The sequence below is a fragment of the Salvia hispanica genome, chromosome 6, assembly GCF_029641045.1.
Source record: "Salvia hispanica isolate PSC_SH4W2 chromosome 6, Shi_PSC_v1, whole genome shotgun sequence".
NCBI lineage: Eukaryota > Viridiplantae > Streptophyta > Magnoliopsida > Lamiales > Lamiaceae > Salvia > Salvia hispanica.
In genome coordinates, this window is record NC_142697.1 from 20,616,346 (window position 1) to 20,643,665 (window position 27,320).

At 33.8% G+C, this 27,320-nt stretch overlaps 2 protein-coding genes across 7 annotated transcripts; both read right to left on the reverse strand.

Moving 5' to 3' along the window:
* Nucleotides 1-327: 327 nt before the first annotated feature.
* On the reverse strand, nucleotides 328-7,896 carry LOC125207908 (retinoblastoma-related protein-like). 6 transcript variants are annotated; one of them, XM_048107416.2, is made up of 19 exons: nucleotides 7,751-7,896; nucleotides 7,513-7,629; nucleotides 6,732-6,839; nucleotides 6,463-6,587; nucleotides 6,273-6,369; nucleotides 5,843-5,889; nucleotides 4,530-4,728; nucleotides 4,170-4,236; nucleotides 3,910-4,086; nucleotides 3,636-3,835; nucleotides 2,707-3,550; nucleotides 2,436-2,598; nucleotides 2,228-2,300; nucleotides 1,629-1,805; nucleotides 1,427-1,546; nucleotides 1,208-1,352; nucleotides 945-1,063; nucleotides 754-869; nucleotides 328-671 (listed from the first exon to the last, which is right to left on the reverse strand). In XM_048107416.2, the coding sequence occupies exons 2-19, from the start codon at nucleotides 7,600-7,602 to the stop codon at nucleotides 509-511; spliced, it is 3,030 nt and encodes a 1,009-aa protein (XP_047963373.2). In that variant the 5' UTR covers nucleotides 7,603-7,629; nucleotides 7,751-7,896; the 3' UTR covers nucleotides 328-508. The 6 variants fall into 6 exon arrangements, with proteins under 6 accessions (XP_047963373.2, XP_047963374.2, XP_047963377.2 ...); XM_048107417.2 differs by having other exon boundaries at nucleotides 7,513-7,620; nucleotides 7,751-7,876; XM_048107420.2 differs by having other exon boundaries at nucleotides 7,513-7,620; nucleotides 7,712-7,875.
* Nucleotides 7,897-10,460: 2,564 nt separating this feature from the next.
* Nucleotides 10,461-13,983, reverse strand: LOC125205327 (P-loop containing nucleoside triphosphate hydrolases superfamily protein). Its single transcript, XM_048104188.2, has 2 exons — nucleotides 11,663-13,983; nucleotides 10,461-10,631 (listed from the first exon to the last, which is right to left on the reverse strand). The coding sequence occupies exon 1, from the start codon at nucleotides 13,899-13,901 to the stop codon at nucleotides 11,784-11,786; it is 2,118 nt and encodes a 705-aa protein (XP_047960145.1). The 5' UTR covers nucleotides 13,902-13,983; the 3' UTR covers nucleotides 10,461-10,631; nucleotides 11,663-11,783.
* Nucleotides 13,984-27,320: the final 13,337 nt, after the last annotated feature.

Below are 27,320 nucleotides of genomic sequence, written 5' to 3' on the forward strand. Positions count from 1 at the left end.
CAACCGTAAAAAAATAACTAGTCTATATTATTACTACTCCCTTATTTTCATAATAATAGAGTCATTTTGCCATTTTGATACGTTCCATAGTAATATAGTCATTTCCTTTTTTTAGTAAAAGTCAACACAATTTTCTACAACTACTTTACTTTCTCTTACTTTATTCTCTCTATCTTTTTCATTTTTCACTTTACTCTCTCTTTCCTTAATTCACCTGACACAATTTTTCTTAATCTCCGTGTATTCAATGCCAATAATACATGAACATGTTGTCCCGTTGAGTTAACTGGCCACCAACAACTTTAGGGGAAAAAAAAGTGATAAAAATACAGCAAAAATGCAAAATTTTATTAGAGGTGAAAAGCATGAATAAGAGAGCACCCTGGGGTCAGAGGCGGCCATTGTATAATAACTCACCGCTCATCATACCCATCTCCCTACCTAAGCTACCACCTAAACACGGTTAGTCAGTCACAAACTTATCTACAAACCCATAAAAACAATACTTTTACAACTCCGGCTGCTGCTCAGATTTCACCGGTGTCAACACACGCTTACCATTTTGGATGCCCAGGCTGTCGGCAACTGCTGAGTCCATCACCAACCCCGTCCCTCTCATCAACGCACCCTCCTCCTCGTTGAACTTGAGGGCAACTCTCAACTTCCTGGTTCTGAATACCAAACACAAGGCCGCTATTCAGAATTCAACATAGCATGTCACTGTGTTTACGATTATAAACACTCCAAATTTACCCATTCAAGCGATCGTTAATGGCATTCAGGTCTTTTGAAGGGCTCTGGTACGCGTGAGTGCTTTCTCCCACGCAAGCATAATAGCTTTTTGAGCTATGTGATATTAGTGCATCCATCTGAGAAATTTATCACTTAGAGATTATACATAAAGAGAAGCGAGAGAGATGAATGTGCTAAGAAGTCTTTCAGACCTTTGATGACTGCAACGGGGAGACGTAAACATTGTGAGCCGCGGACACTTTCTTAGGGGACATGTCTGGAAGACTTGGAAATGGGGATGGTTTAGGCGATGCTGGTGCTGGACAAGCACCTAATTTGACAGGAATAAAATCCAAGTTAGTACTGTTTGAAAAGAGCAAGCTTATTTTCTCTTGGTTGAATTGCTTCCTTTTTTAACTCCAATCGGTCAACAGATAAATAGGAATTAAAAAATTGACTTGCTATGACTACCAACCATCAATGCTATTCTTGGCCTCTGAAGCATGAGAACTACCCTGTTCTGATCCACCAGGAGCGAGCTCAACTAGAAGAGGTTTTACCACAGGAATGAATATCTCATTGTAAAATGTTATGATATCAACATGATCAGGGCCGGTTTTCTGTTTCAAAACAAGGGAAATGTTTAGATTCCAATGTGTTTTCAAAGCAAGAGGTTGAGCCAAAAGCAACATACCCCAGTTCGGCGAGGAACTTTCCAATCAACATACACACTCCGGAAAACCTGAGGTTTGCATTGAGGTTGCTTTCTATAGTTAAAAATGATTTCTTTGAAGGTCAGGTTCAGTTGGGAAATCTGCATACAGGAATGAACATCAGAGATAACAAAGAGTGGATGACTATCAACCTTAAGGCCAAATAAAGCATCAAAAGCGGACCTTAGCGACTCCATAGAAGCAGCAAAGGATAATTTGATCAATGTGTCGGCTGAAGAACAGTGTGGTCCGCTGACCAAGGATCTTTTGGAAAAGGCAGTAGACAGACTCTCTTATCTGCTGTGAAAGCTGTAGTCTTTCAACCATCCCATTAATTCTGACGGCTGCTAACTTCACAATCTGGAAAAAAAATTAAGCTTATATTTATAAAACCAAATGCGTAAATAATTTGGAACTTCCATAAATACAGGAGCATGCCACAAAGTACATACAGAGTGATTCAAAACTTTCAAATTTTGGACGAGCTATTCTGCTTGATGTGTATTAAGGTAATGTAATTACTAACTAGCAAATGTACAACTGAAATGGTGGCTCTTGTTACATATTTATTGAACACGAGACGGAATATATTAAAAGATCATGATCAGTGAAACTGATGTGTCCTCAAATAAGGGATTGTAACCCTCAGCTTTAATAGCTGAGTGCTGACTGAACAAAATAGACGACCATGACTTTCAAAAGCAATATCTCAATTATGCAATATGACACTGAATCTGAAACTTTGTAATTATATTAAACATACGTAGAGTAGCACAAGATACCTTACTGAAGAAAACATTGACAGCTGTTTCTGCACATGTTTCTCCTCCACCACCTGGATTTGGTCTCGTAGGACTGAAAAATAGTGGAAGAATAGTTATGCTTGAGCCAATAGATAACAAAAAATTAGTTCAGACTTTGAAGATTAATCATGCTATGCCACAAAAATTAGATCAGACTTTCTTGCATCTAAGCTTTTGATGCAAATACCTAGCAAATGCAGAATGTAAAATAGGAGCTTGAAACTTAGATTTCAAGTTGTTTAGGACCAAGAGGCGATCTTTCACTGGCGACGTGAATGGGTTCCGTTCAACCAATACACTCCGGTACTCAGTGCAGACTCTTTTTGGTGAAAGTATATCTCCATTTTGACCTGGATATCATTTCAGAAATAATCAATATGTACTAACCAAAACAGTAAAACGAATCTTAAACTAATAGTCTTAGTATCAATACATCATAATACCCAATAATTCTTTACCAGTTTTTTCATGCTTTTGAGCGAAGGCTGAGGCACCAGTTGACATGTTAATGTGCATGGCAATTGCATCCAAAGAAAGCATAGGTTCGGCTAACAAGCCAAGACGAGTTACTTCTGCAGAAAGCGCGGGTTTTGCTACAATCAAGGAGTTGTACATTGATGAGCCTTTTTCCCAAACCATGCTCTCTAATAATCGTTCTTCAAGCGAATTTAAATGTCTCCTGAGTTCCCTGGGAAGAGTTTCTTCATGTCTGATGAAGCTCTCTATCACCTTACTAAGATCAAAGGCTGTTATTCCTGTTCTCTCCAAAACTGTTGGAAACAACATTGTCACGGTTTTATGTGTGGCAAGAACAAGCTCAGCAGAACATGCTAGCATACATCTGTGAAATCTCTCATTGGTAAGCAAAGAAGTTAAATTGGTCGCGTGCAAAATCTGGGACTCAGCCATGCACATTGCTTGGAGAACCCTGAAATACAGCTTCATTGCTTCGATTCGACGTTGTTCAGCCCATATGTTGTCCATCAAGGTAGCATTTTGCCCAGGTCCGCTACTTGGAAATATGGCTTCAAGTATTATCTGAGCCCTCCTAGTGACATCAGCACTCACATCTCTGTCGCATGATTGAAGGAATCTCTCTAGCTCTACCGAAGGTTTGGATGGGAGTGGAGCGATAACAGAACGTAGCCATTTTGCAGTTGTCATTGCTGTGCTAACTGGAGTAGCAGCCATCTTGGACATGCCACCACCAGCAAAACCATTGGAATGGCGTACAGGAGATCGATAAGGGGACAGTGGGCTTGAAATTGTCTTTATTGGGGAGGACATTGTGTCAATTTTCCTCTGAAGTGGTACAAATTAAAAAAAATAATGGTTAGCAACAGACTCGGTGATTTTGAAAGTCTTGAAATTTTAACAAGAAACTAACCTTTGTTCCATTTCCAATCATGCTTACAGCACTTCCAGATAAGCTCCCTGAACCTAGCAAGCTATCATTGTCATTTATAAAAATCCTTTCATCTAATCCATCCATATCTCGAATTGCAGAATCATAATCCTTCTCCAGCAAGTTCATACTTGGTAGTAAAGAAGATTCATCCATCAAATCTTCATAATAGATCAAACCATCTACATTTGGTCGTAGGAAAAACAATATCAGTTAATAGTACATTATAATGGAAATCAAGCAACGTTAGACTGACCTGTAACAATATTTTCCAAGTTCTCAGGCGTAGAATCAGAAGCCAAGCAAGGGCTTTGCTTCAATATATCAGTTATCATGTTGTTAGCCTTTTCCAAAGTTTGTCTGAGAACATCTTCTGAAGTGTCATACATATTGCAAAGTGATGCAATGAGATCAACCTTGTCGCCTTTCATAACTGTATTTAAGTGTCAGGATATGACCGTCCTTACAAAAAGAAACAATACATAACAGGAACCCAAAAATGTATACAAAATATACCTATGCGTTCAGAATCATTAAGGTTGAAGTTTCTGTAGCGAGCAGGAACGTGTATTAAAAGTATTGCCTGTGAACAATTGATAGAAATAGTTAGTCAGTCTTAAGAGGATATTACAGATTAACTTCATAAACCGTTTGAAGAAACAAGGACCGCTCCATATAACGCACCCATAATTTGATACTCTAATCATCAATAAAAAAAGGTTTTCTTTGCATTGTCTTGGAGGTTTTGGGCATAATGATTGCATTTTTTGCATATAAATTTAAAAGAAACGCATTGTAGTACATCCGATAATAGTTTACTTCTATCTGAAATCTAGGATAAACATTCAGTTCGTTAAATTAAAAGAAACCACTAACCAGGACAGAAACCAGGCCATGAGTACATGATACTAAATCTTTGCACATACGGAACACGTGTACACGAAGGGCCAGAAAGAGAAACCATCCAAAACGGTAATACTCTGACCCAGGACCAGAAATATTTGCAACATTAAATTGCTTGCCATCATTAGCATCAACCATAGAGAAAAGATCCCGAAATGCACGCTCATATTTCCTGGGAACAGTAGGCAACGACAAAACGTCAGCAGTTTAAACAAGGAAAGGAAACATCCGCAGATCCAAAATTATTACCATGGCACTCGACACAGCTAATCAATCAAGGCCAATATGTTTTGGCTAACAGAGGGTGGGCTGAGTAGGTATTATTCCCATTTAGTAACTGACCAGCAATAATATTTACACAATTAAAAATTCTATAGATTGATGTAGATAACCACCAAGCACAAACTACAGAAGTAGACAAAAATGATATTGACATAAACAAATGCCAAATTTGATAAATTTATTATGTGTCCAATTAGGTGCTGAAAAATAAACTCTGTTAGGAACTAAAAACATGAAAGAGCATTCAAAGATGAACATTGAGATGGTAGCAATAATTATTATCCTTCTGTTTTTTGAATAATTGAAGGTTGACAAAAAAAATACTCCATCTGCTCCACTCAAAGTGACATATTTCAAAAAATGTAAACATCACTCTCTCTACTTTATTCTCTCTCCACTTAACACACTAAACAACACCGCATAAAATCGTGTTCCGAAGAAATCAAATGGTTCGCTTTGAATGGGATGAAGGGAATAGTTCGCTTAACATGACATACACATAGTTGCACATCAATTTCCCAGAAGCTGAAAAACTTAGTTAAAAATATTGCAGAAATGAATTTAGAATGCCTAAATCGCATGGGGACACCAATAACTAAGTAGTGCGAAAATCTATTCCACGGAAAATGACATGAAAGATAAAAGGGAGATGTCCAGAACATCTAGGATTTATAATGCTTATACAATATATATAATCAAAATAAGACGATTCAGTTATAAGTGTTAAGTTGAATAATTAATGAAAAAGTAGTACTCCCTCCGTCCCAACTAAGTTGAGTCATTTCCTTTTTTAACAAAAAACAAAACATCCAATCACTCTTACTTTATTCCACCATCCACTTTACTCTCTCTTTATCTTTTTTACTTTATTCCTTTCTCCTACTTTTCAACACAATTTCTTAATCTCCGTGCCCAAAAGTTTTGTCTCAACTTAGTTGGGACGGAGGGAGTACATAAGAAGCAATGGCATGGAAACTGAGAAATAGAAGATAATGCATACTCACTTGCTCAAGAGGATTAAATGCACAAAGTTTGTGTGTGATTCCTTTGCCTGATGGAAAACGAGAATGAGGCACAACCACCAAGACCAAAACATATACAACCAAAAATGAAAGATGCTAAGAGAATTTGATTAAATTAATACTCCCTCCGTTCCATAGTAATGGAGGCATTTCTTTTCGGCACTGAGATTAAGAAAAATTGTGTTAGGTGAGTTAAGTAAAGGGAGAATAAAGTGGAAAATGAAAAAGGTAGAGAGATGAAGAGAGAAAAAAATAAGAGAGAGTAAAGTAGGTGCGGAAAAATGTGTTGACTTTTACTAAAAAGGAAAATGACTCTATTACTATGGAACACACCAAAATAGCAAAATGACTCTATTACTATGGAACGGAGGGAGTAGCATTTATGCTAAAAATATCCCATATCATTAAGTACCTCAAACCTCTTCTCCCAATCCTCACCATACAGGTTCCTCAAAATTGATCCAACCTTGATTAGAAATTGATGAAGTTCCTTATAAAAATCAACAATGCTGCAAGGCAAAATGACAGAATCCCTGATTATCAACAACCACAAATTTCCTAAAAACCAACCATATGACAAACGTTTCAGAAAAAAAAAATACTTGAGCCTTGCTGCTCTCAATATCTGGCATAAATTGAGACCCTTCTCCGTGGAGCCAACATTTTCTCTGAGCCTTCTAACTGAATATAGGACAAATGCAAACCAATAACGTTCTGCTTCATCCGGCTAATAAGATAAAAGATCAAAAACTTAGTCGAATTTATAACTCAGGTCATTTCAACAATAGGAAAACAATTAAAATTACCAAATTCAGTTAAAAACGATCGACATATAGTCAATGCCAGGTGTATAGGAAAAGGATTTACATACCGTCCCATTTCCAATAGCAGATACATTGGCTAACAGAAGACTCTTGCTTTGGCCAAACAGCTTGGTGGCTTGATCCAAAATGTCGCTGTCATCTAAGGGTAGCAAATTCTGATTACGCCAAGAACAAATCAGCCGTTAATTAAGGGACAACAAAGACAAACTTAACTCCATAAAACATGATAACTTTAATTAATCTATGCATAAACGAAACACAATCCTGAATCTTCAACAGACTTATATAGAAAATAGTATGGTCGCAAAAGGATTATATTAGCTAAATGCTACTAAAATTACAACTTTTATAAAGCAGATGAACTAATTCTCACATAATAGGTCAAAACGTAAAGGGCGTATAATTATATACTACTCCCTCCGTCCCGCTTAAGATGACACGTTTTCCTTTTTAATTTGTCCCAACCAAGATGACACATTTCCTTATTTGGAAACTTTCTCTCTCCAATTAATACACTCAAGCACTTTTTTCCACCCCTATTAAAATATTCACCTTCCTTTCTCTCTCTATTTTAATACTTCCACCCACCTTTTCTCTCTCCAATTAAACACATTAACCAATTATTCCTAAAACCCCGTGCCGGCTAAGGAATGTGTATCTTAGCCGGGATGGAGGGAGTAACAGATAAACTTAAGGAAGAAAAAGAAAATACACGCACAGATGGAGAGAGAGAGAGGAACACACATTGCGGCCAAGAAGGAGGAATGACACAAGCAAACGACAAAACCAACAAAGAAAAATAAAAATGGTCAAAAATAAAGAAGAGACCTTGCAGAAGTGAGCAAATCGCGCTTCAATGGACGTCCCACCTCCTTCTCGCTCACGATCAGGGGTTGAAATCTTGATCTGCTCAGCCATATGTTTCAGATCTCCGATCTATTGAGACTACATATAACACAAATTTAGGGAAACAAACCACTGCATAGACTTACGAAGCAGAAATGAAAACCCTAATTGAGTAACCAACCGAAAAAGGGCAACAATTCAGAATGGGCGAAACCCAGACCTCAGCTGAGAATCGTTGTTTGTTTCCGGCTGCAACGGCCTTCTGATGCTTTTCCCTTATCTCTATGAAATGCGAGTGAGAGAAAGAGGGGTTTCGTTTTCCTCTTTTTCTTTTCAGCACTAGTACTACTAGTAGTATTAATTTTTTATTTAGCTTTCAGGGGAAAATAAAACCCTTCTAGCTCAGCTCGCGCGGGAAAACACATGGCATTGGATGGCCATGTCGACACACATACATGCTCAGCCAATGCCACCATGACGCGTGTCCTATTATCTAAGTTTACCGCCAAAATCCCCCTGGGGAAGGCAAAACAATACAATGAGATTCCCTTCCCTTTTCGCCATTTTTTCGCTGTCTATATGAGTATAATCTTTATGGGTAATGATTTAAACCACAATCAATGAGAAATTTCACGTAACGACGGTTGTTAGTTGAAAATAGTTGTAAAATGTGAGAGACGACAGAGGTGTCGAGCCGATCAGCCGCCGGCGGGAGATCCAGGTTAGATTGAAGATCAATGGATTCTAATTCAATTTTGTGGATTGAACTAAGTGATGATGGGATTATTTCTTTAAATTGTGAATGTGGAGTAGGAATAGTGCAGGAATGGTGGAGCATGAGATTCTGCTTTGTTTGTTGTGTTTTCCTTTTCCTTTTTTGGTAATTTTGTATTGTTAACTTAAAATTTTATAGTATTCGATATGATTATGAATTTTTGTTTGTGAATAAATTAGAATTTGATATGATGATTGATGGGCAACTAACTCAAAGACAAAAATGAAAAAATATGCTTAGGGCTTTTAATGTGGAAACCGACATCTAATAAAATTGGTTTTAAAAAACCATACTATCAAGAACGAATGTACGAGTCACTAACATGACAACCACCTCCATATATTAATAGAATGATTACACAACTCGTGTGAACTAATAATGTAAATTATTCTCAAGAGTTACATAATAGGTGGTACTTATATATAATGTATCCAACGATTAATTTGCAAAGGTTTTAAGAAAATGGTTGTTATCGTTTTTTAATTGATAAGTAACATTATTGAGCATTCCCTTCGTCCATTTAAGATGATCACTTTCTTGAATGACACGAGATTTTAGGTGAAGTTGTTGGGTATAGTATACTACAGTAAAATGAAAAAAATAGTTAGATTATTTTAATAAAAAGATAAAAGAGAGATTTTATTCCAAAAGTATTAATTAATACAAATAAAAAAATATACTACTATATAATCATCTTGTGCAGGATAAATTGAATATTTATTAAATTAAACAATTGTTTTTTTTTTTAAAAGAAATGCTTATGAGATTATAATATAGTGATCGGGGGAATTGAGTTCCCTCTAGTGAGAGATAGAATGTATGGTCATGTTCCAAAATATAAGTGGTAGGAGCATAATATATGTCTGTATTTTATCCATGGATGAATATTGAATCATGTACTATAAAATAAAAAATTAGTAGTATGTACTTTTAAGGGCCACGTAAATATAATAATTGCATATATTATTCATGGACGGGGGAACAATATTTTATTTAAACAATTTACTATCTATATTATTTCAACATTTAACATTCAAATATTATTTTCTTAACTTTTTATTTTCAGTGTCCACATCTAGTCTATTCAACTTCAAACAAAATGATGATAAAAAATCTAAGATGATCTATCAATTTACATTAACTCAATAATGACCTTCAAGCTCCAAAGCAAAATGAAATTATGAAATTAGCAGTAATCAGTTAAATTCTAAATTCTAGTATTATGGTTAATAATAAAAGAGTGATTCAGTTTTTAGTATGACCGTGGAATACATATGCTACGAGACTGCCTTAATGCAAAAGAAAACTTGTGAGAAATTGCTAGATATGGTTGGGTAGGTGATTATTTTACATGTATTTGTACTTGATAAAATGAGTGATTCGAAATGTTAGCTCTAAACTCTCAATGGGATAGATGGTGAAATGGTGCACATTTTATGGGATATACGGTGAAAGAGGTATGGTTTCATTTCAAGTGCGAGCGAAAGCACCCATGAGAAGTTATTGCACGGGTTATCACGATGACCAATAGTGTGTAGGAAGCTATATTGGCACATATAAGAGGTATGACTTTGTTGCTAACAATGGAGTTTGTATTATTCTTCCAACTTCAGATATTTGGTGCTTGTTTCATGACCTACCATTGGCTTTTACTAGGGGATCCATAAAAAATGATAGCTTTATTGTAGTCTCCATAATTTTAGGGCACTTTGCAGTTTCTAACAATTATCGTTGCATGGGTTGCCCCAAGATTTTGATTTGTAGTGGTGCATCACATTCGTAGAGAAGAAAATTTTGATATCTATTGTATGTCAATTATGATTATTCTTATCAACGTTATCAAAGAAATGTTCATGATCTAGAGAATTCCCCGTTAGGCTGTTAGAGCTCTCTAGTTAGATGTAGCATAACAAACTACGTAGTTGTTAATTTTGTTTTGTAATCGAGCTTTGTCCATTTTTTTACCCAGACACAACATTTAAATTTTACACAATCACAACACCAATCTAGAACACATGATAAGAACAAATTTTGGTAATTTCAATACTAATTACAACTTAATAAAATGATTATCCGTTGCCAAATGAATTTAGAAAAACGGAAAAAAAAAACCGGAAAGGAAAGCATTTTTCTGGACTAAACAGAAATATGGCTGAGAAAGTAACGAAGACATAAAAGTTACAGACTAATAAGACCCTTGTACAGTGTTTATATGTAGATAAAATCATACTACTAGTTTTTATTTTATTAAACTGTCATCTAAAGTAAATCTCATATAGATCGGTGTGGAGATCATCAGACCTAAGAGGCCACACAGTAGCACAACCTAGCAAAGCACAAATAGTTAAGATATAAACCAGTAAGCTTAACCTAAATCACTTTTCACAGTACCATATAATCAATGACTCAACTTACACTTCTCTCTTCCTCACATTTGACATAGTCAAAAATCAATGATATGTATCCAAAGTAAAAATGCACAACAAAGAAAATATCAGGGCATCACAAAATCAATCTTCATTACAGCTAGTTCAAAGTAAAGCAAGATACCCCAGCCCAAGATACTATGCAATGGTAAGGTAAAGACACAGACAAAAAAAGATCCATAAATTTTGTATCAACCAGTCAAAATGGCCTCAGCGACCATGTAAGACGTGACGGATCACTAAAATACAATAAGATCAGGTCAAGTTATATGTTTGCAGTCACAGACTGAATGCATGATTTGTTAACTAATGCAATAAAGAGAACATAGAAGCAGGCTATCTAAACATGTAAGCAAACAGGAGACAATAAACTGAGTTGTTCTATTAAATTGACAATCATAGGATTAAGTAGTTAAAGGACCACATGATCAAACAAGCTCAATGTTGTCCAATTTAGCAAAGTGTGTCATCCAAAGTAAAACTCATACGTGAAACATAGATCTGATGGGAGATGATCAGACCAAAGAGGCCACACAGCAGCACATCTTAGCAAATCAAATAGTTAAGAAATATACCAGTAATGCAGCCACATGCTTAACCTAGATCACTTTTCACAGTACTATACAATGAGTCAAATTTACCACTCCTTTCTTCCTCATATTTGACATTGTCATCTCCCATCACAATCCTCATTACCAGCTAGTTCAAAGTAAAACAGAATACTCCATTCCAAGGTACTATGCAATGATAAGGTAAAGACAGAAAGACATAAAAACGGTCCATAAAATTTGTATCAACCAATCAAATGGCCTCAGCGACCATATGAGACGTGACAGATACCAAAATACAGCAGGTCAAGTTACATGTTTGCAGTCACAGGCTGAATACATGATTTGTTAACTAAGGCAATACAGAGAAAAAGAAGCATTACCATCTAAAGATGTACTCCAACTTCCTACAGCATTGATGTTGTCGTTCCAGATGCCAGCCTTTCTAGGATCAATCCCTTCTTTAACTGCAGCAGTATTGCAAACTCAAAAAACCTGCAAGATTCAATGAGCAAAAACAGTGTCGTTCCGCCTGGGCGGTCTATCAGGAACTGAACCGGGTTTGAACTTGGAAGCCTCGTGTCTCGCAAGCTCTGGGGGGACAGGACTGTTGTTTTGGATCAACATTTGCTTGAGATCATAAAAGACATCTGTGTCGTGCATAGTCAAGAAAGTGGTAGCTGTACCAGTCTTTCCAGCACGACCTGTTCTTCCAATACGATGAGTGTATGCTTCAATATTACCAGGCATGTCATAGTTTATAACATGTGCAACATCAGGTATATCAATACCACGCCCGGCGACATCAGTTGCTACCAGAACATTATATCTCTTCGTCCTAAAACCCTCGAGGCTTATTTCCCTCTGGTCTTGAGACTTCCCACCGTGCAATGTGGTGACCCTGTAGCCATCTTTATCCAGATTTTTAGCAACATTATCCGCAACCTTCTTTGTGTTAACAAACACAATAGCAGTCTTATCACCAAGATCATCAAGCAATCTTCTCAGTCTATCCATCTTATCATTCTCCTTCGTCATCATAACATGCTGTGTAATAAGGTCGGTTGCCTTTCCTGCAGTGCCAATATTGACAACAACTGGATTTCTCAGGTACTTCCTCGCGAGTCGCTCCACAGCAGGGGGCATGGTAGCACTGAACATATAAGTGGTTCTGTAAATCTTTTTATCGTCAAGCTCTTCATCCTCATTCTCCGGTTTCATGTTACTCGAAGGCATTGCATCAAGCACACCAACTACTTGCGGTTCAAAACCCATATCAATCATCCTATCTGCCTCATCAAGGACCACATAGTTACACTGGTTCAGCACTGCATATCGCCTCTCCAAACAATCAAGAAGACGTCCAGGTGTAGCAATCACAACTTCACAACCCTGCCTAATCCTAAACCCCTGTTCTTCTATGGACTGACCACCAACAATAGAAACAACCTTAATCCCCAAGTAATGGGCAAATTTCACAGTCTCGTCCTCAATTTGCTGCGCAAGCTCTCTAGTAGGTGCCATCACAACAGCATATGGCCCCTCCGCCTCATTATCCTCACTTATTGGGGGAAGTCTGGTTATGTAAGTCAGCATAGGAAGAACAAAAGCTGCTGTTTTACCTGAACCAGTTTCAGCAATTCCAATAACATCTCGCTGCTGCAGGCCCAGTGGAATAGCAGCCATCTGAATAGGTGATGGGGTTTTGTATCCAGCCCTCTCAACTGCTTTCAGCAACTCAGTACCCAACTTGCTCTCCTCCCAGCTTCTCATAGGGCGAGGAATCCTAGAGCCCTTGTATGAAATGTTGAAATCTTCCCTAAAGATCCGCCAATCTCTCTCAGTCATTTCCTCGAGCTTCTTGTCAGACCAATGACGATCTACTCTCATATCAAACGTATCATATATATCTGCAGCCTGCTCCTTCTTCTTCTGCGCAGCCGCTTCCTCACGAGTCTCCTCAATGCCTTCCTTCTTGCGAATCTCATCCCGGATATCCTTCTCATTCTTTGCAGCTAGCTTCTTCTGCTCCCTCCGGTCAATTCCTGCTCTGAGGCCTCTTCCGAACAGAGGGCGGGCCTCGTGAGGGTTTTGGTAGAGCGAATTCATATCCCGCGAAGTATCCTCGGTGTTCTCCCAATCGAAAGAGAACCTGAACTTCTCACTAGGCTTAATCACCCTCTTTTTAGGTTTCTTAGACCCTAGATACTGCTCCTTGATGGCAGAAAGCTCAATCTCCCTCTCCCTCTCGGCCAATTTCTCCAAGCGAGCGCGCTCGCGCGCCTTCTGCTCATCCTCACGTTCCCTCTCGCGGTTCCGCCGCTCAGAGTCCCGCTCCCTATCACGCTCTCTCTCCCTCTCACGGTCACGGTCGCGGTTCCGGCGATCGCCGTCGCGGTCTCGATCCCGGTCTCGATCGCGATCACGGTCTCTGTCAGAGGTAGGCGGTTTAGAGTCGTGGCCGCTGCTGGATTGGAGCTGGACCTCCGCACGGCGTTTCTGCTGCGCTACTTCGTCCTGACGGCGCTGGAGTGCGAGCTTTTGCCGCTCCTCTTTGGTGAGGAAGACTGGCTTCTTGGCACCGTCCAGTTTGTCTAGAACGTCGTCGTTGGCTCTCTTCATTTCTCGGCTATGAATTGAGATCAAATTTGGGATTTAGGGTTCTTCGATAAATGGGTATCGCTTGAAGATTGCAGGAGGGGAGGTTAACGGAATTCGATTACGCCGGGTGTGATTTGATTATATATAAGGAAGGCCTATCAACAGGCCCAATTTTACTCTTTTAGAAAAGCCCGTTTAGGGTTGGGACGGTCCAAGTGATATGTCAAGAGCCCATGAATCGTGATTCTACATGGGCCGGGTTAAAGCCAGCCAGATCTTTATGAACCCGACTATGGATTTAAAATTGCAAAATGATGAGTCAGACTCAGTAGGCCTGCTTAATCGGTTCTCCGGTTCTCGGGTATCCGGAATCGGAATCGGAACCGACCGGGTAATTGAGGAACCGGGAACCGGTTCACCGGTTCCGGTTCCGGTACCGGTTCTAATGTTTCTAAAAAGTTCCGGTTCCGGTTCTACCCGGAACCGACCGGTTCTTACCCGGAACCGAATAATAAATCAATTTTAGATTTTCAATTTTAAATTCTAATAATATTATGAATATCAAATATAAATATACTACGTAACTTTCCCTAATAAATAATAATATTATAGGATCTTAATCTTACGGTAAGTTTAACTAAATTACTCTTATTTATTATCTTATTGGAATATTGGTTGTATACTAGTTAGTATTTTGTTGTGTTGATTTTATTTTTTAGGTGTTATATTTTTTAGGTATTAATTGAATTATTATTTTTAGGTATTGGATGATAAATATTATTATCTTGTTGATTTGTATTTTTGTGTGTTTATTTGAATTTGTAGGTATTAATTGCTATATTTCTAGATGTTGAATTATTTAAAAAAAAAAAATCAAAAACTATAAATCGGATCCGGTTCGTAACCGGAATCGGCCGGTTCTTACCCGGTCGGTTCCGAACCGGAACCGACCGGATCCGGTTCCGGTTCCGATTCCGGGATTCATGAAAATTTATAACCGGGTACCCGGTCAAACCGGACCGGATAGAGCCGGAACCGGCCGGTTAAGCAGCCCTAAGACTCAGATAAGTAATTTAAAATTATCAATTAATGCATTAATTTCAACGCATGTAAAGTTAGGGGTGCTCAACCGGAACCAAAATCGGAATCGGTTGGTTAATTGAGGAACCAAAAACCAGTCTGGTTCCGATACCGATTCCTATTTTTTGAAAAATATCAGTTCCGGTTAGAACTGGAACCCACCGATTCTTAACCGGGAACCAGATAACATTTAAATTTCAATTTTATTTTTATATTTTAATATACTAATAATCATAATCAAGTATTATTATTGAAATTTCAAATTACTCCCTCCGTCCTACAAGAATATGCACTCTTTCATTTTTAGTCCGTCCCATAAGAATCTAGTTTTGGAAACTCTTTTCTCTCTAATGAGGTGGGACTCATTCTCCACTAAAAATACTTTATGTACTTTTTCTCTCTTCCTATATCTTACTTACCAAAGTTGCATTAAAACACATGTCGAACCCAATGCATATTTTTTCGGGACGGAGGGAGTATATTTTAAGAGTGATGCTAAACAACCATAATGTGGACAACCACACAGGGACAAATTAGTAAATTTCTATGTCAATTAATAGATAAAATATTAGTTGTAGTTAGTGCGTAAGTTTTAATTACTTATATAACCTTTTCTTTATTTTTTGTTTTAGAATTCCCTCCTTATTTAAACTTTGAACGAGCTAATTTGAATTTTGAACTCAAATTATACATTAATTACTAATTAATAGCCGAATATTGGAAATTGAATCAAAATAGGCAGCCACCTTATATTGACTGACTCCCTCTGTTTGTTGTTTTTTTGTTTTTTTTTTTTTCCTATTTTTCTCTTTTCCATTTTTCTCTTCTAATTGATTCATTCCATAGTAGCGTAGTACTATATCCTAAATTCTAATCATTCAATCCAACTAATTTTAAGCATAATGTAGCACTTGTCGAATGATGTATAACCCAAATGGCATAAAGGAAAAGAAAAATGAGTCATACTACAATTTAATTAAGGTATTAAAGTTAGGATCTTGATTATTGTTAGGAATTTAAAAATGATTATATTAAATAATATGATTGATACTTGTATTCAATTGAATGATCTGAGATTCAATCTAAAAATGATTATGTTAAACAATATGATTGATACTTATATTCAATTGAATCATCCCAGATTTCAATTATTCTTATATTAAATTGAATCATAATTAAACAATTTAATTGAATTTCAATTAGATCCAAATAAGTATTTATGCTTTCAATTAATCTTATATTCATTTGAACAATTTAAAGTATATGTTAAACTTAATCATTTTTATTGTCTTAACGATTTTAAGTTTTAGATTCAATTAAATGCTAAATTCAATTGGAAAATATAAATTAGTTTTTTATATTGAATCGATCGATTCAATTGAGTTTAGATTCATAACAGATTAAAATTTATTGTTAAGTTGTAGTTTAGCAATTTAACAATGCATTCAAACTTGGACTCATTTTTAATTCAATTAATCTTAGATTCAATCGAATGATTGGAAATGCTTTGATATTTGATTCAATTCAACTAATCAGATTAATATTGGTTTCAATTGAATAGTTAAGTAAATTTTAAATTTAATTATATAAATAAGTTGAATACTAGATTCATTTTAATAATTAAGTTAATATTTGATATCTAATTAAATAATTTAGTTAAATTTATATTCATTTCATATTCAGTTTATCATAAATCCAACCGAAGGATTTTGATATTTAATTTGAATTTAACTATTCAATGAATATTGGACTCAACTAAACATTTACTTTAATTTTAAATTCAATACAACTTAAATATAATTGAACAATTAAGTTGAATTTTAGATTCAATTTAACCATTCAGTTTAGTTTAGATTAATCTTAGTTTTATTAATCTCAAATCTACTTATAATATTGAGATATTTTTATTGTGATTTAATTGATATATACATTCAAATGAATATTAATATTTATTTGAGCCATTGAGCCATTGAGTTTACTTTAAATTTAGTATAATTAATATCATTAAGATTTTTTAATAATAGTTAGATGAAAATAATTTATTAATTGATATATACATTTTTCAATATTGAGTCTTGACCACATTAAAAGTTTAATGAATCAGATACTAGAGGAATGATATGTTACATATCTTATGTGCGCTCCTTATGTGAGCATCACTCTCATTTGACGCTCGTTTAACGTTGTTCGTTTTGATTTATATATTTAGTTTGATTCTAATATAATGTCATAAGTAAAAAACAATGGATGATAATAAATCACTAGTTGAATTTTAAAATATTACTATATCACGAGCATATTATCAAATCATTTAATCAAATCATTAATTGATCTATCTATTTTGCAACATTAGATCTAAATAATGACTAAAATGTCATGAGTATTTTTTTCTTACAAACCAAATAGTTGGACGACAAGTATTTATTTTACAACATTAAAAATCTCAAGCACATAAAAAAATTATTTAATCAAACATTAATGTCATAGAATTACTTTACAGACAAAATAGTTAAATAAGAACAATTAGATGCTTGATTTATTTATTTTCTGTCATAATGTAATCTAAGTAAATTAAAAAAATTTATTTAATCTAACAATAATTCAATATAATTTCTCTAATAAGTCAAAAGGTTGGATGAAAATAAATCACTAGTCAAACAATATTAAATCCTAAACACATTAACAAATAATTTGATCAAATCACTAATTCATCTATCTATATTGCAACGTTAGATTTCAATCAAGACTAATGTCATTAGTATTGGTTTAACAAACCAAATAGATGGATGAGATGATTGACAAATTAATTAATTTATTTTGTAATATTAAATCTCAAAGCACATTAAAAATTATTTAATCTAACACTAATATCATAGGATTTTACTGACAAAATCAAGTGATGATTATGATTTAAAAATATACTATATTTATTCAAACAATAATTTCATTAGAATTTCTCTATTAAATCAAAACTCAAAATGTTAGATTAATGAATTTGTAATACATTTTAGCTATCATTTATAGATAAATGAGAATGACAGATTGAAACGCAAATAATGTTGTATGTCATTTAATCAATCTTTTTTTTCTTTTTTCCATAAGCATAATTATATTATTTTACATATTCTTGTATATATAATATGTTTCATTTTTTATTACACTATATGTTTTATATTTATACTTAATATTTTATCACACTAGATATTATATTTATGTAAAAAAATAAACAAAAATAAACAAAAACATAAAAATATAGTATATAATACTCCATATGATATGATAATTATATGGGTAAGCCTTTCAGTTTATAAATTCTTGTATATAACTATGATTTTTTATTATAATATTTTTTATATTTATATTTAATATTTTGATCACATTAGATATCATGTTTATATAAAAAATAAAAATATTAAACAAAAACACAAATATATATAGTACATAATATGATATGATAATTAAAATTTATAAGCATTTCAGTTTATGAATCCAACTAAATTTTAAAGTATTTGAATTTTTAAATAAAAATATAATACAGTATTACATAATAAATACTTATTAAACATGGAAAAGAGAAAAGTTAATTCAGTGGGCATATTAAATAAATATGCAAAACATATAGATTTAAAAAAAATTCATGTTATACATACAAAAATACGTCAGATAACAATACTATGTTTATAGAAAAAAAAAAAAAAGAAGCAAGTTTAGTTAAAGATTTGGCTAAAATATTTTCTGTATAGTATCATCCCATTTTAGTTGTGTTTCTTTTGTAAAACAACAAATTGAATCCTTGAATATAGCTAGGTGGATATGGAAGTTTGTGAGGTAACCAAGGAAATAGCAAAACAGGAGAGGGAAAAACTGAAAAACAGGCGCCATTTTGGGTGGAGAAAATAATAAGAGGCGGCAGTTTTAATCAAGGGTAGAAAAGTAAATTAGTTTTTATTGAACCGAAAATTTATGAATAAACCGATTTTTTTCTATTGAACCGGATTATGGTTGTACATAATGTGGTTGTCTAGCTTTTCCCATATTTTAATATTATCATTGTGTGCGTATATGTGATGTATGTGTGCGTGTATGTGTGTGTGTGTGGCTGTGTATATGTATATATGTGGTTGTGTGTGTATGTGTGTTTTGTGTTTGTGGGGGGCTGTGTATATGTATATATGTGGTTGTGTGTGTATGTGTGTTTTGTGTGTTTGTGTGTGTATGTTGCTATGTGTGTGCGTATATGTGTTGTGTGCGTGTGTGTGTTGATGTGTGTGTGTTTATGCTAACGCAATGTGATTTCTGCCCAGTGCTCTGAATGTCAAAGTGAAGAAATTCAACTAAGTGCGGGTAAACGGCGGGAGTAACTATGACTCTCTTAAGGTAGCCAAATGTCTCGTCATCTAATTAGTGACGCGCATGAATGGATTAACGAGATTCCCACTGTCCCTGTCTACTATCCAGCGAAACCACAACCAAGGGAACGGGCTTGGCGGAATTAGGCGGGAAAGAAGACCATGTTGAGCTTGACTCTAGTCCAACTTTGTGAAATGAACGTAGTTGTGTGTGTATGTTTTTTTAATTAAATGTTGTGTGTGTATATGCGTTGTGTGTGTTGTCACTGCCAAATAAATTCCTCCTTAATAGGTGGTTCTGTGTGTTGCTTAATTTAATTCATTGACATTTTAGGTATGGGATGATAAATATTGAATCATTTAAATATTTATTCAAATATATTCAGATTGAAATTTACAAATGGATTATGGTAGGGATGTCACTGTAGCCCGCAATCCGTGGGTTGACCCGAATAGCCCAACAAATTTATAGGGTTAGGGTTGAAAATTTATAGTCCGATAAAGTTACAGCTCGATTAGCCCGCACCCAATTAACCCGTAACCCGTTAGAGCCAGACTCGAAAACCCGGTAAAATTTCTATCCTTCTATTTATTTGACTCCTAATTAGACACTTCATTGATTATTTTTTAACATAGATAACTAAAAATATATAATTCAATTTTATATATTAAATATATGAACTATATATTAAATTTTTATTAACATAATAATAGATAAATAAATTAGAAACTTCAAATTCAATAAAAAAATATTAAAATTTTTAAAATATGCTTTAAAATTTCTTGATGTTTATGTTTTATTTTGCACAAATCTCAAATATTAATATTTGATCATGTTTATGTTTGAGTGTAAGCATACATCTCAAATTGATCATAATTAAATATTTTACATTTTATAAATATAACTAATTTTCATCATTATTTATTGGATTGATCGCATGTTAATTTTATCGGTAGCAACCCGATTAACCCTTTGGGATAGCTCGAAACCCGATCTTTTAGGGTTAGGGTTGAATTTTTATAACCCAAAAAAATCACAGTCCGGTTAACCCGCACCCGATTGACCTAAAATCCAAATAGAGTTGGCCCGAAATCCGCTGAGCTGGCCTGATTGACATCCCTAATTAAAACGTTGCGGCTATAACTCAATTTTCAATATTGCTGCAATTAAACATTGCCACTTTTTATTTTGATATTATTTTCTTAAATAGGTAACCCTAAAATGAAGTTTAATGCTTAAAAGCGACGTCATTTCTTATGTTTACTGCATGCTTAGGTCAGTTACATAATCTGATATGACAAATCGAAATTAATTTAGGGAAAAATTGAACTTGTGAAAAATTTGCTATAAAATGTAAGTTAATGATATTAGTGATCATATTTTAATAGCAAGAAATATAGAATCTCGGGCAAAGTTTGTGGTTTTAGAAGATGAAAGATAGATCTTTCAAAGCAATCTCGACTCGGTCCGATGGACCGACTCTGCTTAAGCGAGCTACTATAAGCCTAGGTGGTGTTTGGTTTTTTAGATACTCCATCCGTCTCCAAAGAGTATGAGCTATTTCTTTTTTCGTCCATCTCTAAAGAGTATGAACTTTCTGAATTGGAAAAAGTCAAACAACATACTACCCCTACACATCATTTTATTACAACTTATACCATTATAATAATATAGACCACATTGATAACATCTAAGTAGTGCGAGATCCAATTCCGAAAGAAAACCCAAATTGATGTTTGTTCTTACTTTTTTTTATGTAATTTTCAATTTCCCAAAGCAAACAAAACATAAAAATAGATCCAATAAAATATATAATGAATCTAAACCAAAAAGAAAGAAGATCAAGCAAAGAATAATGTGAAAGGGGGGATAAATATCATTGATGGAATAAGTTAATGCATTTACTAACAAACATTCATGGCTAAACCTTCAAGGAATCCACAAGCCTCAATGTATACATATTGATTCATGCTTGAACTAGCAATTGATGGAAAAAGCAACCTAGAAAACTAGGAATTGGATACCGACCCTCAAGGTGGAAGAACAAGCTTACAAGCTACAAATTCAATGTTAACCAAGGAATAAAAACGGAAAATGTGCTATTTATAGTTTAGGCCCAAAATTCAAGGAAATGGCCCACAAAATCTAAGTCCGCCTGATTCGCCCGGTCGGGTGAATTGTAAGGCGCAAAACGCCCGTCCGGGCGAACTTTCTGCCCAAATGTGTAAAACGCCCGCCCAGGCATCTTCCATGCCTCATTTCGCCCAGCCGAGCGTTTTCTCTGGTCTTGCCCTCTCTTCTGCGCGGCTTTAGTAAATCGTCCATAACTCTCTTCGCTGGACCCCGATTGAGGCGTGCAAGGTACCCACGCGAATCTCTTTCGAAGCCGAAGACATTGGTGACATTTTCAGAGCATTTGGACGTAAAATCCTTGATGCACGGGCTTCCATGATCGTATCACCCACTATCCACTAACATTATTTCCACTACCCTTTCTCTCTCTCTCTCTCTCTCTCTCTTACTTTTCCCATTATTTATTAAAACCTGTGCGAACTCAATGTTCATACTCTGGGGGCGGAGAGAGTAACAAGAGAGGTGTGTTATAATAACTTGTTAACTCATCTACATAGTGTATTAAAAATGTCAACACAATCACATTAGAATGTCAACACGAATTTGTGTTGACATTTAAATATACTTCGTTGACATTTTAAAATATCAACTAAGTTTATGCTAACATTTCAATGTCATCGTATTAACATTTTTAATACACTGTATTGATGAGTTAGCAACTTAAGAAAGTTAGCAACGGATCACACCTTAGTAACTAGATGGAGTATATAATTTAGGATAAGCAAGTAAAAAAATGTTTGGTTGGAATGTCAATTGTAATACTCCCTCTGTTCCACAGTAATAGAGGAGTTTCATTTTGAGCTCTCGTTTTGGAAAAATGATAATAAATAGTTAAAGTGGAGAAAGAGTAAAGTAAGAGAGAGAATAATGTAGTGAAGAGTCTTATCTACAATATTCTCTCTCTTACTTTACTCTTTCTCCACTTTAACTATTTATTATTATTTATTCAAAATGAGTGCTCAAAACGAAACGCCTCTGTTACTATGGAACGGAGGGAGTATAATCCAATACATGTTTGATTTGAAATACTAATGTCAAGATAATGTGCATTTACTAAGATACCATTAAAAATACTTATCCCAAACTACCTGCTTAACCTTTCTTCTCAATAAGTTTTTGTAATTATGGACAAATCCATAGAATCAGCTGGAGACCCTAATTTCTAAAAAACATTTACCCGATTTTTTACATATTAAAAATCATGAATTGGTAGAATTTAGAAATCCTTGATCGCACAGATCATTAATCACATAAATCAAAATTACCTATGCACGAATTTGATCGCCTTTTTCTTCTCTGTTTGAACCAAATAGTATGATTCTATATCTTTTCCTAAATCTGAAATACGCAGATGTTATTGTAAAATTGAGGATAAAAGTCATGATATTTATAAAATCTATACATATATAAAAGGCGAGTTTTGGCTTTTTTTTTGAAATATTTATATGTTTTGACCTTATTCTGAAATATTTATAAGTTATGGACCAATTTGAATATTTTAAGTAACTCTCATGAATATTTATTTAGATATTTTAATGAGCATTTGACTAATTCTTAAAGCACTACAATGACTCATTGGTGGTTACAAATATTTAAATAAAATAATGAGCACTTAACAAATTTTGTAACCTATATTGTCTTGATTTTATAATTTATGATGTTTTAATTCCATGATATGTCATGTACTAATTTTGTACCTATAAAAGACATAGAGTTGCAGATGAAATACATACTAACAAAACATTCTTCATTCTCTCTCAAGACCTCAACAGTTTATTGCACATTTAGGAACACTGTTTTGCTCGATTTTGAAGCCCCATCAAGTTTATAGGTGCCTAGCAGGTTTGATCATATACGTTAGGAGGAAGTCATTTCATCTTTGGGAAAAATACGTCAATCCGAGAGCACTAACCGTGATGTAATTTGTCTTGCGGAAAGAGGGTTTTTCTTGACTAATTTTCATTGTAATTCCATTTCATTTATTGTTGTTTTTTTCTTTGATTACAATAGTTAGAGTACCGCGTGTATATAGTTCTAGAATTTTATAGCAATACTTTCTATAGTTCTTAGAGAGGGAAGAATTTAACATTCTTAACTCAAACATACATAAGATTTATCTTCATCTTTACACAATTTATTGTTTTTAGTAGAGAAATATGAAGGATTGTTTTAAACATATTTTTCAAAAATGTCAACACTTAATATAGTCTCTTTATCATTGTCCACATAATTGTATTTGTCTTAATTCCATTATAAATATGTTTAATTTAATGTCTTTAGGTGTAAAACGAATTGAGGAGTATATATTTATTGAATTTTTTATTATATAGTAGTATATTTTTCCATTTTAAATCTTATAAAATTATATTGTTTCTTATTTAATTAATCGATTAACAATTTAAAATCGTATGACAAAAAAATATTCCGTCGTGCATCGCACGTGGGTTAACACTAGTTTAAGTAAAGGGCAGGTACAGAGAAAAAATGATTATTTATACGCACCAATTATTTTGTTGCAGGGTTAGGCTCTTGATGGAATATCTCGTAAGTCGTAACCATGCATCATTGATTATTGAGTCATGGATTAGTGTATGAATCAAGTTAATCTTGAATTTAATATAGGCAACCAAACTAGGCCCTAGTGTACATGTACAAAATGTGGTCCGCATCTAACTGAAATTCATTGTCACCCAACCAATTTTTAAAATAGTTCGATAGACGCCGACTCAACCGGATCTTTGCTGCATTAGGTTAATGAGAATGTTATTGTCTTATATAGTAAAATACTATAAATATCATTTATTAATTATTTGTCACCCTATATATATCTCTCTCAACGTAATTTTCAAATATGTAGTATATGTTGTTGTCACAACAAATAGCATCCGACACTAAATGAAGACGTGTCATACCAAAATTTACACATGGCATTTCTTATGTATATACTCATAATACAGACTGCGTCCTGTTAAGATGCCACATTTATTAATTGACACGGAATTTTAGAAGTTGTTAGTTGATGTGTTTAATCGGAGAGAAATATAGTTGGATATTTAATAAGAGAATAAAAATAGTCGAGGGTAATAATTGGAGAGAGGAAGTTATCAAAAATAAACGTATCATCTTAATTGGAATAAACTAAAAAAAATAGTGTATCATCTTAATTGAGATGGAAAGAGTTGTATATATGGTGCAATCATTGTACTATCGAGCGTATATGATATTTTCAAATCATGCAATTTTCAAATATGCCACATCATCATCTCAACATTTAATATTTTTCTTAGAATCAAACATATTTTAAAAAAAATATTTGATCTTTTTATGCAATTAAGGGTGTGCAAGTATTTGAGCAATAAATGACATTTACTATGAGCATAATTATTACTTCATTTGTCCCACTATAATCGAGTTATTTTTTTTTTGAGACATCCCACCTAGAATAAGTTATTTCCTTTTTTAGCACTAATAATACTTCCCCCGTTCCACAGTAGTAGAGGGCGTTTCTTTTCGACACGCAATATAAGAAAAATTGTGTTAAGTGAATTAATTAAAAAAAGAATAAAATAGGAAATAAAAAAGATAGAGAGATGAAAAGAGGATAAAGTAAGAGACAGCAAGGTAAATGAGAAGAAATGTGTTGAATTTTACTAAAAAAATAAATGACACCACTATTATGGAACGTACAAAAATAGCAAAATGACTCTACTATGGACCGGAGGGAATACATTTTTCTCTCTTAATTTATTATCTCTTCCAACCCACCAAAATCCAATCACTTTTCTTTTTAGGACGTCGCATCTAAAATGGGCCATTTTATTTTTTAGCAAATGTGTAGGGTAGTGATAAAATGCAAACCCATATATTGTATAAACTCCAAACTTTTTCAACACAATATCAACATAATGTCAACACAGTATAAAATTTCAAGATTCTGATATCAACACAATATCAATACAATGTCAACGCAATTTCAACACAACATCAACCGTTGACATTGTGTTGACATTTTTTGTTGCTATTATTTCATGATCTGTTGATATTTTCTAACGGTCCAGATCATAGTTTGGAGTTTGTACAATATTTAGAGTTTGCATTTGATCACGTCCCTAATAATGCATTTATCTTCTTACTTTATTCTCTCAAATTATGTACTATCTATTCACACATCTATTTAATTCTCTCTCACACTTTATATTTTTTTTATAAAGAACTCTTTAAAAAATACTCAGTCTTATCTACATTATTATCTTTCTTACTTTATTATATCTCCACTTTTAACTATTTATTACTCTCTCCGTTCCATAGTAATGGAGGCAAAACTTTTCGGCATGGAGATTAAGAAAAATTGTGTTAGGTGAGTTAAGTAAAGAGAGAATAAAGTGAAAAATGAAAAAAGGTAGAGAGATGAAGAGAGAAAAAAGTAAGAGAGAGTAAAGTAGATATGAAAAAATGTGTTAGATTTTTTAATAAAAAAAGAATTGACTCTATTATTATGGAACGTACCAAAATGACAAAATGACTATATTATTATGGAACGGAGAGAGTATCATTTTTATAAAATAAGCGTATAAAAATAAACGGAACTCCTATACGTGGACGGATGGAGTTTTTTTAAAATCTCTTGTTGTTTTAAAAACGTATTGTATTTGTTATAAATAGATAGAAAGAGTACAAATTTGTCCTTTCCGCGTTGGTAGGGCCTGCTTCGAAGTTTTTGTTAACAAAATATTTACAACAAACAAATGAAATAAATAAAATGCAAAATGTCAAAATAGCACGAGTTCTATTCCGCGGCCCATCCGTGTCTGCAAAATCAATAATATAATGATTAATTTATTTGGTAAATTGAAGAGATTCGTAGTTGTTCTAATATTGATTCTCTTTATCTTCGTAGTATTATTTATCTAGTTTATGACTACTAGGGCTCTAGGACATATAATTACATTAATATGAATTATTGGTCAAACCAAATTAAATGGAGCTCCTCGAAACATGCTCCCTTTAACATAATATGGATATATATTGTCCTCTTTATATGAATAATGATAATAAATACAAAAAGAATTTATATGCAACGACCAATATTATAAATTAATTTGTTTATAGTTAACATGATTAGTACTATCATTCATTTGATGTAAAAAAAAATGATTAAATCTTATACTTTATGGGATCAAATGAACACTTTCTGTAGTAATTATTCATTTTAGTGATTGAACACTAATTTGCATTAATATCTATCCTTATATGAGATAGAAGTGAGAAAGAGTTATTATATGTGAAATCTAATTATTATGACTCTACTCTATAGTTAATCAATATTAACAAATTATATCGGCATCTGATTCCTAAAATTGAGATATATGGTTTCTTCATAAACATAAAATAACATACATATCATAAAAGTGTACTGGAAAGTGTAGAGTTTTTATAAATTTGATATTGTCACATGTATGTCACGTACTTTACAAGTGTAATTTGAGTCATATCATATATATGTGATTTGGATGCGAATGTGAATTTCTTTGCATAGACTGAATTTATATTTAACAAAATAATTTCGAGGCATAAATCTTTCATTGAACACGTTGAAAAATTAACATTGCGCCAACGCAGTATCTTTCACTATTAATTTATTTTACCAAGAGCAATAACAATTGAGACACCAAGCAAAAAATAGAAGTTTTAATCAGTATCGATTCTCCACACAGAGAAAAGAAGCTGTATGCTACTAAAGTCTAAATACACTACTCCTATATATAATATTATTATTATTGTTACTATTGTTTCTGTTATGAATAGTGGTATTATATAGTAGTAATATTGTTACGATTTTTTGTTAAAGCAACAAGTCGTAATGTGGGAGTAGAGAAG

Bases quoted from the DNA above. Each gene is read 5' to 3' on its own strand.
- LOC125207908 (XM_048107416.2), bottom strand. From the start codon at position 7,602: ATGGCTGAGCAGATCAAGATTTCAACCCCTGATCGTGAGCGAGAAGGA. The intron at 4,729-5,842 runs GTGAGTATGCAT...TACTGTTCCCAG, and splicing joins CATTTAATCCTCTTGAGCAA to GAAATATGAGCGTGCATTTC. The intron at 870-944 runs GTCTGAAAGACT...TAAATTTCTCAG, and splicing joins CCCCGTTGCAGTCATCAAAG to ATGGATGCACTAATATCACA.
- LOC125205327 (XM_048104188.2), bottom strand. From the start codon at position 13,901: ATGAAGAGAGCCAACGACGACGTTCTAGACAAACTGGACGGTGCCAAG.